This window comes from Corythoichthys intestinalis, chromosome 17, assembly GCF_030265065.1.
Source record: "Corythoichthys intestinalis isolate RoL2023-P3 chromosome 17, ASM3026506v1, whole genome shotgun sequence".
Classification (NCBI taxonomy): domain Eukaryota; kingdom Metazoa; phylum Chordata; class Actinopteri; order Syngnathiformes; family Syngnathidae; genus Corythoichthys; species Corythoichthys intestinalis.
Genome location: NC_080411.1, coordinates 39,332,645 through 39,349,614, shown reverse-complemented (window position 1 = coordinate 39,349,614; position 16,970 = coordinate 39,332,645). Strand labels below are relative to the sequence as shown.

General features: G+C 39.8%; 1 protein-coding gene across 1 annotated transcript in view; it reads left to right on the top strand.

Moving 5' to 3' along the window:
* The first annotated feature begins 2,789 nt into the window (after positions 1-2,789).
* LOC130905910 (cilia- and flagella-associated protein 44-like) overlaps positions 2,790-16,970 on the top strand; it is a 74,701-nt gene continuing 60,520 nt past the window's right edge. The window contains exons 1-5 of the mRNA XM_057819692.1: positions 2,790-2,952; positions 12,705-12,844; positions 13,070-13,232; positions 15,122-15,224; positions 15,308-15,524. Coding sequence (XP_057675675.1) covers positions 2,929-2,952; positions 12,705-12,844; positions 13,070-13,232; positions 15,122-15,224; positions 15,308-15,524 — 647 coding nt within the window. The 5' untranslated portion in view covers positions 2,790-2,928. The remainder of the gene's footprint in view (positions 2,953-12,704; positions 12,845-13,069; positions 13,233-15,121; positions 15,225-15,307; positions 15,525-16,970) is intronic.

The window sequence follows — 16,970 nt, the reverse complement described above, 5'->3', positions numbered from 1 at the left end:
ATTGGGGATTGAACCCACAACTTAGGAAGTTCTGATTGGGCCACGGTACCAATCAGAACTTTCTAAATTCCAGGATGTCCCACACAATCCAGAACCTTTGGCAACTCTACAGGAGCCCCGACACCTCTCCACCCCCGGAACCAGCAGCCCAGGCGAAGAGGAGGCCACGCCCCAGGTGCCACGCCATAGAGAAAAGTGTGGGACCCACCTACCGCCAGGGGTGAAAGTGGGCCGGAACGGGCTAGAACGCTGTACCGGCAAGAATATATGACGGCAAATGTCAAAACCCCATGCTAAAAACAATCTGCCTGGTTGCCACACAGGCATCTCCAAGAGGAAAACAATCTACTAACGTAAGATTTACATACACAGGCGTTAACAACAATCATAATAAAGTAATCCGTTTCCACCTATATTTATTATTATTATTTATTTATTCCACGGACAGCACGGAGTTCTCCCAGCGTGTCTGATGTGTCGTGTTGCTGTGTGCATGCGCTCAGCTAACCACCCTCTCTAACCGGGTCTTCAGTTGCCAGTTCAATTGACTGTCATATACTGACATGAGATCCGCATGGATACTTAGCTCTGATTGGTTCAAATGCACATGTTTTCTGGGACAAAAAAAAGAACAATCTTTTTAAATTAATGAGATAAAAAAGGTAAACACAACGGAAAATTGATCAGCTCTTTAAGAGAAAGGAAAGAGTTGAGAGACTTATTTTCTCTGATGCGGAGGTTCAGAACATCATGTTAACCCTATAATGGCTGACCCCAGAAATAATGAACAGAAAATTCCCTTTTTTTTTTTTTTTTTCATTTTGAAAGCTTTATGTCAGTGGTTCTTAACCTGGGTTCGGTGAGTAAGTCTATGGGGTTCGGCGAAGGTATAGAGATGCGGAGCCCTATTATACGTAATTATATTATACGTATTATATTATTATACGTATTATACTGATTAAATCTAGGCAAAGTGGCTTTTCAGACCAGGTTTTGGACTGGTTTGCTCCCAATTTACAGGCTTAATCCATTTATTTTTACTGCTAGTCCTCAATTTGATGGGAGGAGGAACCGGTTTGCTCAGTGGAAGGTTGACTCACACTTGGTATGAGGGAATAAAACAGAAAAATGAGCAGTGTGGTCTCAAATTTTGACCTGTTTATATAGCATGCTGTCAAAATGAGAAGAATTTTCAACGGGATTTGCTCAATTATGAGCTTGTTAGCTCAGATTTATTGGTTTTTAAATTTGAAAAAATGCTTTATTATCTAATTCCGAAGGGTTCGGTGAATCCCCATGTGAAACCTGTGGGATTCGGTACCTTTGGCTTGGTTAAGAACCACTGCTAAACGTAAAAAATATATATATATTATTATTATTATTTATTTATTTTTTTTACATTTTTTTAAAAGATTAATTTGTATATATATATATATATATATATATATATATATATATATATATATATATATATATATATATATATATATATATATATGTTCTCTAATGTGTATCATAAATGATACAAAGCATTGCATGCAGTACCCGTGGTAAAACAAATATAACTAAAGTGAGATTGAACAAAATAAGGTTTTAAGGTAAACATTTTTTTTTACTGCAATGAGGTTTAGACATGCTTGTGTCAAATGTGATACATTTGGCAGTATAGTTTATGTGCACTTTAGACTTACTGTATTTTTGTTCATTTACGTATGTTAGGCTACTTATTTCCTTATAATGTAAAAAAGTCAATGTTTGTGTTATCTTCAAAATCTGTCACTGTGCATAATGTAAGTCATTTGTACTTATTTTGTTCATGTATGTTACTTTAAAATACAATTTTGAATGAAAATCAGTTTCTCACGTATGCATTGTTTCAGTAAGCGTAATGCAATGGCATAATGTATGTGTAATTGTTTTATTTTTGGGGGCATTTCCGTGGTTTTAGGAGGTTTGAAACGACTTGGCAACCATTACCCAGCAATGCATAAATTTTCATATTTGCTACAAAAACCTAGATAGCAGACCGACGTTGAAAAGATGTTGGATCAACATTGTCGATCTTGTTCGTTGAATAAACGTCACTTTTGCACCCTCAATGTTGATTCAGCACTGAAATCCTTACAAAACCTAAACGTCATTTCGATTTATAATACTGGAACAACGCTAAATCAATGTTATGTTTTCTAGCAAAAAAAAAAAAAAAAAAAAAAACGCCCGCTCATCCATAATTCAATGACTTTTCGATCACATTCCCCGATCAATCATAAATCAACCATTTTTCAACATTAGTTCATCAACTTTTAAGCCATGTTAACCCATCGATCGCCTGACATACCATAGAAAGACGTTGTTTCAATTTTATTTGTGATCTTCACATTTCATTTTCATTTGATTACAAACGCCCCATCCGCTCGATTTCGTCGTTTTCGCCGTTTTCCCCGTTAAGAGATTCCAAAGTTGACCAACACTTCAAGACGAGCGTAAAAGCGCGCTTGTTTGCAGGTAATCGCAATCAAAATTTTCATCCAATGCTCTCGTTTACTTAATGTAATAGAGAAGGCGTACACAAAGTCTGACTCACCCTTGAGTTGTAGCTGAAAATACTGTTTCCTTGAATTAATTCAACTGTCGATCAGTCCTGTTTTTTCTTTTTTTTTAAGCGTTCGTTTCTTTTTGATTATGACGCTAAATATGACGTCATAGAAATAGTAAACTGCATATAGCACGCCATGACTTTTATACGCATTTCACCACATATTTCTCTCTAACATAGACATAACTCCAAAACATTGGTTTTGTCTTTATTCATTTAAATCATTTGAAGTATTGTAACTTGACAATCGTCATTCGTGGTTCAAAAACTTTCTTCACATTGTTTTTTTTTCACACGATAGGTCTGCAGGAAATAAAAACGTCATTTGCGCTATGGCTGAGGATGCTACTAATCAGGTTAGTTTTCATTTTTAATGTTCTATCACGTAGGAAAATAATGATGATGATGATGATGATGAAAATTATGATTGTTGCATATTTCAACTATAATTCCATTCATTACGTTAAATAATTGAGAGATTAGAATTCCCTGCTTCATAGTGAGAGTATCCATCCGTCATTTCAACTAGACAATGACATCACCATAATGGGTTTAATTAATCAGTTACCTTTCAAATTAAAATCAAATCAAATTTATTTATATAGCCCTTTACAAAAACCCGAAACGCCCTCAAAGTGCGTTACAACAACGAAATATATCGTTCATTATATATAAAAGTCAGTATTATAAAATAAAGAAAGTATTATACAATAAAATTGAGAAAAAACACAAAACAAAAACAATGCATCGTGCTAAAAATCAAAACAACAAAACAAAAAAACAGAAAAAAATCAGAAAACATTGAAACCTTTCATCACATCGTGTACATTCATTGGTTAGAGTTTAATAAGATAATTTGTATTTGTAAGGGTGGAAAAAAATTATATTTCTCATTTCAGTCCAGCCATAAATTCGTTTTTTAAGAGATAAGGATATAATGTAATTCAAGATTGAGTGCATAATGTGTAAAAATGTGTAATCTTGCGACCCAAGAAGGCATGCTTAGTCACCGCCATACTTATCAGAAGTGTTTTTCCTAACCAGAGGCGGGTAGTAAGCCATTACACATTTACTCAGTTACATTTACTTGAGTAACTTTTTGAGAAAAATGTACTTATAAGAGTAATTTTACTAAGCCATACCTTTTGCTTTTCCTTGAGTAGATTTGTGAAGAATAAACGCTACTCTTACTCCGCTACTATGAGCTACACTAATCGTTATATTTTTCCACTTTATTCTACATATTACAGTATATTTTACAGTGATCCCTCGTTTTCCATGGTTATTGGAGACCAGAACCCACCACAATAAGTGAAAACTAGGGCTGTCAAACAATTAAAATTTTTAATCGAGTTAATCACAGTTTAAAAATTAATTAATCGTAATTAATGGCAATTCAAACCATCTATAAAATATGCCATATTTTTCTTTAAATCATTGTTGAAATGGAAAAATAAGACACAAGACGGATAAATACATTCAACATACTGTACATAAGTACTGTATTTGTTTATTATTACAATAAATTAACAAGATGGCATTAACATTATTGACATTCTGTTAAAGTGATCCATGGATAGAAAGACTTGTAGTTCTTAAAAGATAAAAGTTAGAACAAGTTATAGAAATTTTATATTAAAACCCATCTTAATGTTTTCGTTTCAATAAAGTTTGTACAATTTTCAATCAAAAAATAAACTAGTAGCTCGCCATTGTTGATGTCAATAATAATTATGGTGCTGAAACCCATAAAATCAGTCACACCCAAGCGCCAGCAGAGGGCGGAAAAACTCCAAAAAACACAAGTAACAAGTGGAAATGACACTTTGCTGTCATTTTAATCTGTTTGAGCGGGGCATGTGATTAACGTGATTAATTAAACAAATTAATTAACGCCCGGTAACGCGATAATTTTGACAGCCCTAGTGAAAACCAAAGCGAAGTAGCGCCCCCCCCCCCCCCATTTTTTTGTGTGTTCAACGTATTTATTCACATTTATCATTGGAAAAAGATAAGATGTTTTTTCACCTTTTCCCCCAAAGTATAAAAATATAATACTTAAAAAAAACTTTCAAATATATATATATATATATATATATATATATATATACATATATATATATATATATACATACACACATATACAGTGGAAAACCCATTGGCCCCACTGTATGTATATATATATATATATATATATATATATATATATATATATATATACACACATATATATACACATATATGTACATGTTTTTTAAGCACTTTAAATGAAATAATTATAATAAGTTTTAAACATGTCAATGTCTCACAGAATTATTTTCAAACGACAGAAAAAGTAGACGCCCAATCCATTTTTAAAAAGTACCAAATAAAAGGACAAAAAAAACAAAAAAACAAAAACAAAAAGCTTGTCTTTATTAAATTCTTCATTGAGTGGATCCGCTCCAGCTGCTCACTTACACACAATAAGTTGCTGTGGCAACTGTTTAACAAGTTAAACGATAATTGACTTATGCAACGCTTTGAAGGTCGAGTCTCTAGCAAAAGCTTAACCGTCTGTCAATCATCATTTACATTAATAAGCAACTCCAGTTCAATCTCTGACGAACAAAGAACAGGGAGAGGAATTGAAGGAGAGTGAGACCACGCGATTGGCTCAGGACAGCTCATTTGTATTTATTTATTTATTAAAAAAAAAAAATACGGGTGCAAAGTAGCGAGGGATCACAGTACTTCTTTTTTTTTGCCACTGATGCCAACAGTGGCTCAACCAGTTTGACCAATGAGACGTCACAAACAATAATCACAAGACTCCATTATACCAATCAGACTAAAAACTTTCTGTTCTATAATCATGCAAGCCTGTTCAATCACGTGGCATCTTTAAAGCTCCATAAAAAATGAAGTATTTGGTGTCTTTAAAGCACCATAAAAAAAGAAGTATTTGACACAGAGCGCCGCCGTCAACATCACTGGAAAGCGTGGATTTAAATCTCTCTCCCAGTTTTTATTTGGCACTGATTGACCCCAGAAAACCTTAGAGATGAGCCTTTTAATTTCATAATAGGAAATATAATTTCTCCACTAGAGAGCACTCATGCTCTTTGGACAAACAATGCTTAATTGTTGTAGACTTTTTTTCTCGCGCCTGAATTCAATGTTTTTTTTTTTTTTTTCTTTGGCGTAACTTTGAAAAAAGTACCGTATTGTTAAAAAAAAAAAAAAAAAAAAAATCAAACATTGTAGGCAGTTTCTCAAAATGTTACTCATTACTTGAGGATTCTTTTCACCAAATATTTTTTTACTTATACTTGAGTACTTTGTTTGGATGACTACTTTTTCTTAAGTAATATTGTTTTTTAAGTAACGTTACTCTTACTTGAGTAAATCTTTGGCTACTCTACCCACCTTTGTTCGGAACAATGTTTATATGTAAGTGTAGATCGGTGATAAACCACGTCCTAAATTGTGATGTCATATTTAATACATGATTAAAACAGAGTGGAGAATATTGGAACTGTTTAACCATAGCTTTTGACAAGACAGGTTAACTCACTGGCTGCCATTGACAGGGATAAATGTCCAATCAATTTGAAGTGACTGAAAGAATCTTCATTCGCAGCCATCCCTCCCTGTTAAAATGGATTGGATGCCTACTAGCGACAAAATCATTTCAGTTTACAGCTGAAGGATGAAAAGAGACCCATGATTGGATGTTTATTATCGTCAATGGCACTGAAAGAGTTGATTGCACTTATTAGACTTCCTTATCTTATTGTGATTTTTGCACTATAAGGCACACCTGACTATAAGCCGCCACCCAGCAAAATGTGACACGAAAACGACATCTGTTCATAGATAAGACTCAATGGACTATAAGCCGCAGCTGTCCTCATTGTATTATGGGATACACCGAAAGATATTAACCGGCAACACATTATTTGACAGCGGCATCATAAGACTGTCATAAGACCAAATGAACCACCATGAAGCTTTGCAGCCAATTGGTCCAAAGCTTCATGGTGGTGCAGCCAATTGGTTCAAAGCTTCATTGCTTCAAGAAGCTTCATTTGGCCATCACTGCTCCCTTGGGGGAGACTGTCAACCTCTGCTGCCACCTGCTGTCAACACTGTTGTTGTCCAACATGCCTCCTAGCATGCATTGCAGCGCTACAGATGTACATCACAATCAAATTTCATATTCTGCGCTAATTATTTCTTCAGTTACTGTTCCAGTTGTTACATTAATTGCTAGTTATGGTATTTGGTATCACTTTATTTGACAGTGGTGCCATAAGACTGTCATTAGACAATCATAATTATGACACTGTCATGACTCATGAGCATTAATGCATGCTCATAAAAGATGTCATTTAGTGTTATCCGGCAAAAGATCTCACTTAATGGATGTAAAAGAGCCGAGCTGGACATAAATAGAATTAGTGACATAATTTGCTGGATGACACTTATTGACATCAGTAATAAGCATTCAGTAATGCCCATTGTGATGCCGCTGTCAAATTAAGTGTTATTAACGTAAATAAATCAACAAATAAGCCGCACTGGACTATAAACCGCAGGATTCAAAATGAGGGGAAAAAGTAGCGGCTTATAGTATGAAAATTATCGTATATAATAAAAGCATTTGCTAGAAATGGCATGTATACTCCATGAAAAAATGTTTAACAAACCAACTCGAACGTAACAAAGAAAAAACATTAATTACAACAATACAAGATTCAGCCGGCATAATAACACAATCACCAGAAAAAATTAACGAAACTTTCTACAGCTACTACAAAAACTTATACTCGGTGACAAACGATCATAATGAAGACATTGACCTATTCATTAATAATCTTGACATCCCCCAAATAACTTTAGAAAGCCAACAATTGCTAGATACCCCACTTACCCTCGCTGAATTATGGAATGCCGTAAAGGACATGCCAACAGGTCGCGCACCGGGGCCCGACGGGTTCTCGACATCATATTTTAAACACTTTTGGAATATGCTGGCACCACTTTTCTATAGAATGGTTCAAGAAATCAGTGCCAAGGGTCAAATTAGAGACAATATGAACACTGCAGTAATCAAACTACTGCCAAAAGAAGGGAAAGACCTAACCCAACCAGCAAACTATAGACCAATATCCTTAATGAATACAGATATTAAAATTATTGCAAAGGCTTTAGCTACTAGATTAGAACAAACTCTTCCCACTATTATTCATAAAGACCAGACCGGCTTTATTAAAGGACGTAACTCTACAAACAATATAAGACGCTTGTTAAATCTTATTAATATTGCACAGAATTATAAACAGAAAGCAATTATCCTCTCTTTGGACGCAGAAAAAGCATTTGACAAAGTCAACTGGATTTTTCTCTTCAAAGTTTTGGAAAAATTTGGCTTCGGTGAGCCATTTATCCGCTGGATAAAAATATTCTACAACGCCCCAAAAGCCACTGTAAACACAAACGGGGTCATTTCACAAAGTTTCTGTCTTCAAAGGGGAACTCGACAAGGCTGTCCACTCTCACCCCTATTATTCGCTCTATTTATTGAACCATTAGCAATTGCAATAAGACAAAACGCTAATATCAAAGGGATTTGCTCGCACACATCAGAACACAAAATTAACTTATACGCAGACGATATACTATTATATCTAGAAAAACCAGAATCCTCCCTACATGAGACTTTTGAACTAATAAAGACATTTTCACAAATATCAGATTATGCTATAAATTGGTCAAAATCAATTATAATGCCCTTATCAACAAACTCATGGAATCCTGCAAATCAAAATCACAATATTCCAATAGGGAATATAAAGTATCTTGGAATCAACATTTCACCAAAACTTACAGAATTAACTAAACTAAACCGTACACCTCTCTTAGCAAAAATATGTGAAGATTTGACACACTGGAATAATCTACCCATCTCACTTTTGGGCCGGATAGCAACAGTCAAAATGAAAGTATTACCACAAATAAACTATTTGTTCTCAATGATCCCCTTTAAACCCACTCAAAAATGGTTTCAAGACCTAGACTCAGCCGTCACAAAATTCTACTTTAAAAATAAGAAAAACAGAATTAGCCTTGCCAAATTGCAAAGAAATAAACCAGAGGGGGGTCTAGAGGCCCCTAATTTCCAACACTATTATATAGCAAATCAAATACAATATCTTATTAGGTGGTTATATCTTAACACTGAACAACAGTCATGGCTAGAATTAGAGCAAACAGACTGCAACCAAATACAATTGGCAAACCTCCCCTATATTAGCTCTAGTATTAAGCACCATAGCTGCTTCAAAAACCCAATGATAGCATGTACCTTGAAAGCCTGGTGGAGAGGTATGGAAATTACGCAACCACAACAAGCCCCGTGTAAATTCTCACCAATCTGGCACAACCCAGACTTTGGAGTTAATAAAATTCCTATTTATTTCAGCGCATGGGATGATACGGGAATAAACCAGTTACAGCATTTGTTTAAAGATAATACATTCATGTCATATGAAAAAATAATGCAAGATTTCCAGATCAAAGGGGTCAATTTCCTGCAATACAATAAAATCAGGGCAGCCATCAGAAGCAAATTTCCATCACTAACGGGTACGTTAGACCCACCACCTTTCGTAAATAAAATAATAAATATACATCCTCAACAAAAAAAAAATACTTTCAAAAGTATATAAAGCCCTCTCATGTAACAACTTTACTTGCCTACCAATCGAAAAATTGAATAACGAACTTTCGGTAACATTAGATAATAACTATTGGTCCAACATCTGTAAAAATACATTTATAATGACAAAGAATAAGAACCTTCAGCTTATACAGTTCAAAATACTGCACAGATGGCATATTACTCAATCTAAAATGCACAAAATGGGGTTCTCCCAATCCGATAAATGTACAAACTGCAACGAAGATACTTCAGATACATACTTTCATGCTCTTTGGCAATGTAAACCAATACAAGATTTCTGGGCACAGGTAACGAAGAAACTCTCTTTCCTATTGAACTGCAGGATTCCATTGTCTCCAACTCTTTGTCTGCTTGGCGATCTGAATACAGTGAATATCTCTATCCATCAAACCCGTCCACTACTAGCAAGTCTAACGATAGCCAAAAAAACAATATTGTTGAATTGGAAAAACAAACAAAACATTAGCATTAACCAATGGCTAAATCTAATCATTGAATATATAACATTAGAGAAAATATCTGCCAAACAGACAAATAAAATGGACAAATACGAACAACAGTGGGAAACGGTCGCAAGAATGATGAACATAGAATAAGGATTCTCTCTCACCTGCGAAGGAATGCCACAAAAATAATAAAAATGTACACATAAATTTATGTATGCGGGGTGTCCAGGGAAGTTGTATGCATCCTTCTGCAGGTGGAAACAGGACATGTTTAAATCCAAACTGTTTTATACACTCCCAACAGCATGTAATAAATACACTTTCTTCCTTCACAGTTTAGTCGGTCAATGGGCTTATTTTACAAGGATACTCATAGACAATTTGGTTTCCAGCTGCTGGGGAACATATGCAACTTTTTTTTGGAACACCCTATATATTATCAGACTTGGAACAATTAAGGAACTATGCGTAAATAATACACTTCACCGGTCCTTGGCATACATCTAATGGTGTTTGATAAACCTCTTCTTCTGTCAGCTTTACAGGTGGAGTTTGTTGGCGTCCTGCCCTGGGCCGTCCCGTCGCCGGTCTTGGCCCCCGGGATTTTCGGCCGGGGCTTGTCTGGTTGCGTCTGGCTGTGCGGGGGTCCCGTCGGGCGCGCGCTGGTGTCGTGGGCGGGTGGGGGGGGCCGCGCGGGTGCCGGTCCGGGGCCGCGGCCCTTCCCCGGCCGGCCGGGGTGGGGTGGGGTGGAGTTGGGGTGGGGGCCGGGGGGTGCATGCGGCAGCCATGGTTCCCTCCCAGGTCCGCCTGGCCGGAGCCGCGTCTCCCTGTACCGGGTGCCGGGGAGGTTCCCCTCGGTGTCATGCCGCGCGCCCCTCCTGGCCCGGGGGTGGGTTGTGGGGGGCGCGCTTCCGTCCCCTTGGTCTGCTTCCGGCCCTGTCCGCCTCCCTGGGCCGCGGCGGCCGCTGCTGCCCCCCGGCCGGCGGGGTCATTGGCGGGGCCTCTTGGGGCCCGCGGGGCCTTGGGTGAGGCTTGCTGTCCCTTGCCGGTGGGGTGGACGTCCCCTGGTCGCCGGCGCTTGGTGTGGCGCCTGCTCGGAGTGCGGGGTGGGTGCTCGGTGGGTGGGGGGGGGGGGGGGGGGGGCGGTCGCGGAGGCGCCGTGGGTGGTCTGGGGCGGAGATTGATCGGGGCCCTGACGCCTCTTCTGCCCTGCGGCCGGTGGTTCTGGTGGACGGGGCCACGCCCGCGGGAGCCTGCCTCTTAACTCACGCACTTCTCACTTCGGCACTGTAAATATTTTTCACCTTGGCACTTACATGCTCATACATTTCTCCGGGGAGAGTTGGGACGGGGCTTTACAGTCCCGGCCCGGCTCCCCCCTGTTTTTAATGCACCACACACCAAGGTTGTGGGATGGTTGGGACCTGTTGGGGGTGGGGGTACCTCACGGCTGCCTCCTCACCACAGGCCCCGCCATCTCTGCACCTTTTTTAAATGCACCACACATCATACTCCACAGGAGAGCTCTGGCAAAGGGCGGTGGGACGGGCGGCTGGGCAGAAGCTCCATGCTGCGGTCCCACTGCCCCAAGCCAAGCTCTCCTATTTTAATGCATACATTGCACTACCCTCCCCTCACACCCCCATCACGGTGCTGGGTGATGGCTGCCAGTCAGGAACCTGGCAGCCACAGTAATAGGGTGGTAGGTGGGTCCCACACTTTTTTATATGGCGTGGCTCCTGGGGTGTGGCCTCCCCTCTGCCTCGGCTGCCGGCCGCGGGAGTAGGTTGGGGGGTCGGGTCTCCGATCTTGCATCGCCCCGTGGCAGTTCCTGGGCGTTCTCCTGCCTCCGCCTTCCCCTCTCTTCTCTGGCTGGGCATCTGCCCTGCGCTCCGTCGCGGGTCGCTGACTGGGCGCCGGTGTATCAGCGGGGTGTCGCCTGCACCGGCGGGGGACCCTGCCTTGCCTGGGGCTTGGTGGGCCGCTGGGGGTCCCGTGGCGTGCCGTGCCGGTTGGGGGGCTGCGGCTGTGGCTCGTGGCCCGGGTGGGCGGGCGGGGGTGGGTGTAGGCGTGGGGTTGGTGATGCGTCCCCTCCTGCCATCCCTGAAGGCCGGTTGATGGGTGGCCCGGGGGACCACCCTGGGTCCCGGGGGGGGGACGATGGCTCCTTTGCTGGGCTGCGGGAGGAGGGATGGGCTGCGCATGGCCCCCCGCCCCCACGCCCTCCCTCCCTCCCCGGGCTGGCTGGGTGGGGGCCGTGGCCCTGGGTTGGCGCCCGCGCGGCTTCTCCGCCCGTCTGCGTGGCTGTCGCGCGCCCGGTGGGGCCTGCGTGCTGCTGGATGTGGTAGGGCATTCTCGGGTCGGGGGTCCCGGTGCCGGGATTGGCGATGCGGCGGCGTAGGGTTGGTCGCCAACGGGCTTACTCATAAGAGATTCACATGATTACTGGGTTCTAGATCACAGAACTGATTTGTGTACACTCTACCCCTTTCAATCACTTAGCTTATAGGCTTATAGACACCCCCACCCCCATTCTCCTCTTTCACTGGCCAATAGGCCCCCACATGGTGTAAACCGGAAATACATCTCGCTGACGATAGCACCAGCATATTAGTAACTAGTTTAGATGTTCAATGTATTTCTAGTTGTTGTTTGTGTATGTGTTTCTTTTCCTTCTTCTCTTGTATTTCTTTTCTTCTGTCCCCCCATAATCCCTTCCTGTTCGCTGCTTTGTCATAATAAAAAGGTATTTTGAATGATCACAATGGGAGTATGTCAGACTCTCAATGTGAAACATTAAAACTGTTCAGAATCTGGGCACTTAGACTTCCATTCTCTGTGTCAAACAGCTGAACAGGACAGGTTTAAAAAAAAAAAAAAAAAATGTTTAACCAATGGTAAGCAATTAATGAAGTAATATTGCTCTCTTACACAGGAGGGCAAAGAAGGCACTAAGCAGGATGAGGAAGCAAAGCCGTTATTACCAGTTGACATGTGTTACAGTTATGAGGAGCTTCACTCCAAACCATTCATCACACCTGACTCTAACCTTCCAGAGAACCTCCTGTTCCTCTCGTAATTTTTTCATTTTTTAGCTGAAAAATGTACACGTTATTCTTTCTTTTTGTGTTGCAGATTAGTATCATCATACTCACATGCAAAATAGTCTTATAGAGCATTGAACAAAGTGTTTATGTGATATTTTTATGATAGTTATGTTTATAGATACAAAGTGTGTTGATGAGTCTGAGGTGAGTTTTCAAACTGATATAATTTCTATCTTGTTTGTTTTTCTTGAAGTCATTCATTTGGGTACGACTGTGGCCGTAGAGCAAACCTGCAGCTGCTGGATGACAGAACTCTGGTCTTTATAGCGGGTCAGGTACTCATCCTGCTTGATGTTTGCACTAAGGAGCAGACATACCTGCGCTCATGCAGTGGAGGGGGAATTGGCGCCATTGCGGTAAGAATATTGATGTTGTGTGTCAGTCTTTGCATCTTTGCATACAAATAACATTTTTATAAATCAAAGTCCACCTTACCATACATATAAAAGTATTGTCATTTTGTGTAATGGTGACTAGGGATGAGTTTTGTTGTTAAGTGAAAAAAATACACTTGCTTCTTTTTGCGTGTCTGATCGGATATATAAACATTAATGTTTTCAAATAAAGTGATATGAAAAGGTATCTGAACCCGTTGGTATTTCTCACATTTCTGCATAAAATCACCATCAAATGTGATCTGATCTTTGTCAAAATCACACAGATGTAAAAACAGTGTCTGCTATAACTAAACCCCCCCAAATATAGGTTATAGGTTTTCATATTTTAATGAGGATAGCATGCAAACAATGACAGAAGGGGGAAAAATAAGTAAGTGAACCCTCTGCCTAAGGAGACTTAAAGAGCAATTGAAACCAATTTTTACCAAACATTTTAAGTCAGGTGTGTGTCCAATCAATGATGAGTGGTTAAAGCTGCCCTGCCCACTATAAAACACACACCTGGTAAGAAATGTCTTGATGAGAAGCATTGTCTGATGCGCATCATGGCTCGGTCAAAAGAGCTGTCTGAAGACCTGCGATCAAGGACTGTTGATTTGTATAAGGCTGGGAAAGGATACAAAACCATCTCTTAAAGTCTGGATGTTCATCAATCGACAGTCAGAGAAGTTGTCTACAGATGGAGAGAGTTTGGCACTGTTGCTTCTCACCCAAGAAATGGCCGTCCACCAAAGATGATGCAAAGAGTTCAGCGCAGAATACACTTAGAGGTAAAAAGGTGCTAAAGACTTACAGAAATTACTGGCACGGTCCAATATCTCTGTGCACACATCAACTGTATGTAAAACTATGGCCAAGACTTATGTTCATGGGAGGACTCCACAGAGGAAGCCACTGTTGTCTAAAAAAACAAACAAACATTGTTGCCAGTCTAATGTTAGCAAAAAGGCAATTGGACACTCCAAAGAAGTTTGTGCAAAAATATTTGTGGACTGATGAAACCAAAGTTGAATTGTTTGGGAGTAACACATAACGGCATGTGTGGAAAGAAAAAAGTATCAGCTCACCAACATCAACTCCTGATCCCCACCGTGAAGCGTGGTGGAGGGAGCGTCATGATTTGGGGCTGTTTTGGTGCTTCAGGGCCTGGACAACTTGCAATTATTAATGGAAGAATGAATTCAAAAGTTTATCAGGATGTTTTGCAGGAAAACCTAAGGCCGTCTGTCAGACAGTTAATGCTAAAAAGAGGTTGGATGCTGCAACAAGACAATGATCCAAAACAACGAAGTAAATCAACTTCAAAATGGTTTCAGAGGAACAGAATACATGTTCTGGAGTGGCCAGGTCAAAGTCCAGACTTGAACCCCATTGAGATGCTGTGTCATGACCTAAAGACAGCAATTCATGCTAGACATCCCAGGAATCTGACTGAACTACATCTGTTTTGTAGAGAAGAATGGGCCAAGATTAGTCCTGATCGATGTGCCAGACTGATCTGCAGCTAAAGGAAGTGTCTGGTTGAAATTATTGCTGCCAAAAATGGGGGGCACAAAATATTAAATGTGATGGTTCACTTACTGATTTTCCCCCCTTCTGTCATTTTTTGCATACTATCCTCATTAACATTCATTCATATGAAAACCTATAAATGTTTGGATGGTGTTAGTTAAAGCAGACAGTTTTTACATCTGTGTGATTTTGACAAAGATCAGATCACATTTGATGGTGATTTTATGCAGAAATGTGAGAAATTTCAAAAGTTTCAGATACTTTTTCAAACCACTGTATATGTAACAGTTCATGATTTGAAAAAAAAAATATTTTAATTGTCTAATTTTTTCCAGGTAAGCAATACAAAAGAATATTTAGTCGTGGGAGAGAAGGGGAGAAAACCCATTCTGGTAGTATTTAAATATCCTTCATTACAAGCATACCGCATCCTTAGAGGTAAATAGAACCACAATCCTTCATTGATGTCATTATTACTCTCAAGGATTTGCTCCATTCTTATGCGCTACCTGTTTCTATAGATGGTACAGACCTTGCGTTCAGCTCTGTAAACTTTAATAGTGATGAAAGTCTTCTGGCCAGCCTGGGCAGCGCACCTGACTACATGTTGACAGTGTGGAACTGGAGGCAGGAGGAGGTGATGCTCAGGTGCAAAGCCATTTCTCAGGAAGTATACCGGGTGACCTTCTCGCCATTTAACCCTGGACTACTGACAACATCAGGATCTGGACATATCAAGTAAACGCCACAAAAAATACAACAACAATACACAACTTAAAGCAACACTAGGTACCTTTGGAACCTTTATAAAATATTTTCATAACATTTGTGATGATATGTCCACTGACAAGTAGTTGAATAACACCTCTTTTATATCTTGAAGGTGTCTGTATTGCGTCCACTGGCACTAATTCCCTTTTAGGTGGGTTGCAGGAACCCTGCCACACAAACTACAAATGTGCTCACTGCTTTACGGCATACGGCACTTCCTCCTTTCCCTATTCGTTATAAAGACGGAAGTTTATGCAAATGCTTTGGCGCAAATTCTGCAAAGATGGCAGAGCAACAAAAGAGAAAAAAAGTTTTGCCTGAGGAGACATAAAAAAATCAGAAAAAGGGAGGCTACCAGCATAGTTTTCACAATCAGTTGACGGGACCCGGGGTTCGGGGCTGATCCATAGGGGGCCCACTTTCAAAAACTCAACACAAAAATCACCAACTGCAGAGATAATCACTTATATTTTCAGGATCAATAGCAACATTTACCACAGCTTTTGCTCAAAATAGCAACTTAATTTTTTTTCATGCAAGTGTTTTCAACAGCTAATAAATCACTCAATTTTCACACCAGAAACTTAATACTTGAGGGAAGCATGCGTAATCATCTTAATTTTACTCAACAAAAGCAAAATTTGCATTTTTCTTGATACATTCACAACATATTTAGGTTGAATTCTGCTTTTGTGTAGAGATACAAAATCCAACATGGCGGCCAACACAAAACAAAGAGCTTTTTAGGAAGAAAAATCTCAAATAAATGCTTGAATCGCAGAATTTCTATCGATATGAGCGTAAAACACTCTACTCTTGGTTAAAATTACATAACCGGGCAGTTATCATTCATTTTACGTAAATATTTCAAGCCAAAGTTAGGAATACCAAGGAGAATACGGTACAAAATCAAAATATTAGGAATACCAAGGAGAATACGGTACAAAATCAAACATTTCTTATTTTCAACATTGTCATATGCTATTATTTGGCCAAAACTCGATTCATTACCTCATTACTATTCATCTCTCACACATTCACATTCAATCCATCTGCAGGCGACCGGAAGATCAGGATTTTACGACACTGTGCGCTGGTCCTCATGGGAAACGCAGTCTTCCTTAAGGCAAAACACTAGGGTTGTCCGGAACATGTTTTTTTGCTCCCGATCCGATCCTGATCGTTTTACTTTGAGTATCTGCTGATCCCGATATTTCCCGATCTGATTGTTTTTTTTTTGTGCTCCCGATTCAATTCCAATCATTCCCGATAATTTTTCCCGATCATATACATTTTGGCAATGCATTAAGAAAAAAATGAATAAAACTCGGACGGATATATACATTCAACATACAGTACATAAGTACTGTATTTGTTTATTATGACAATAAATCCTCAAGATGGCATTTACAT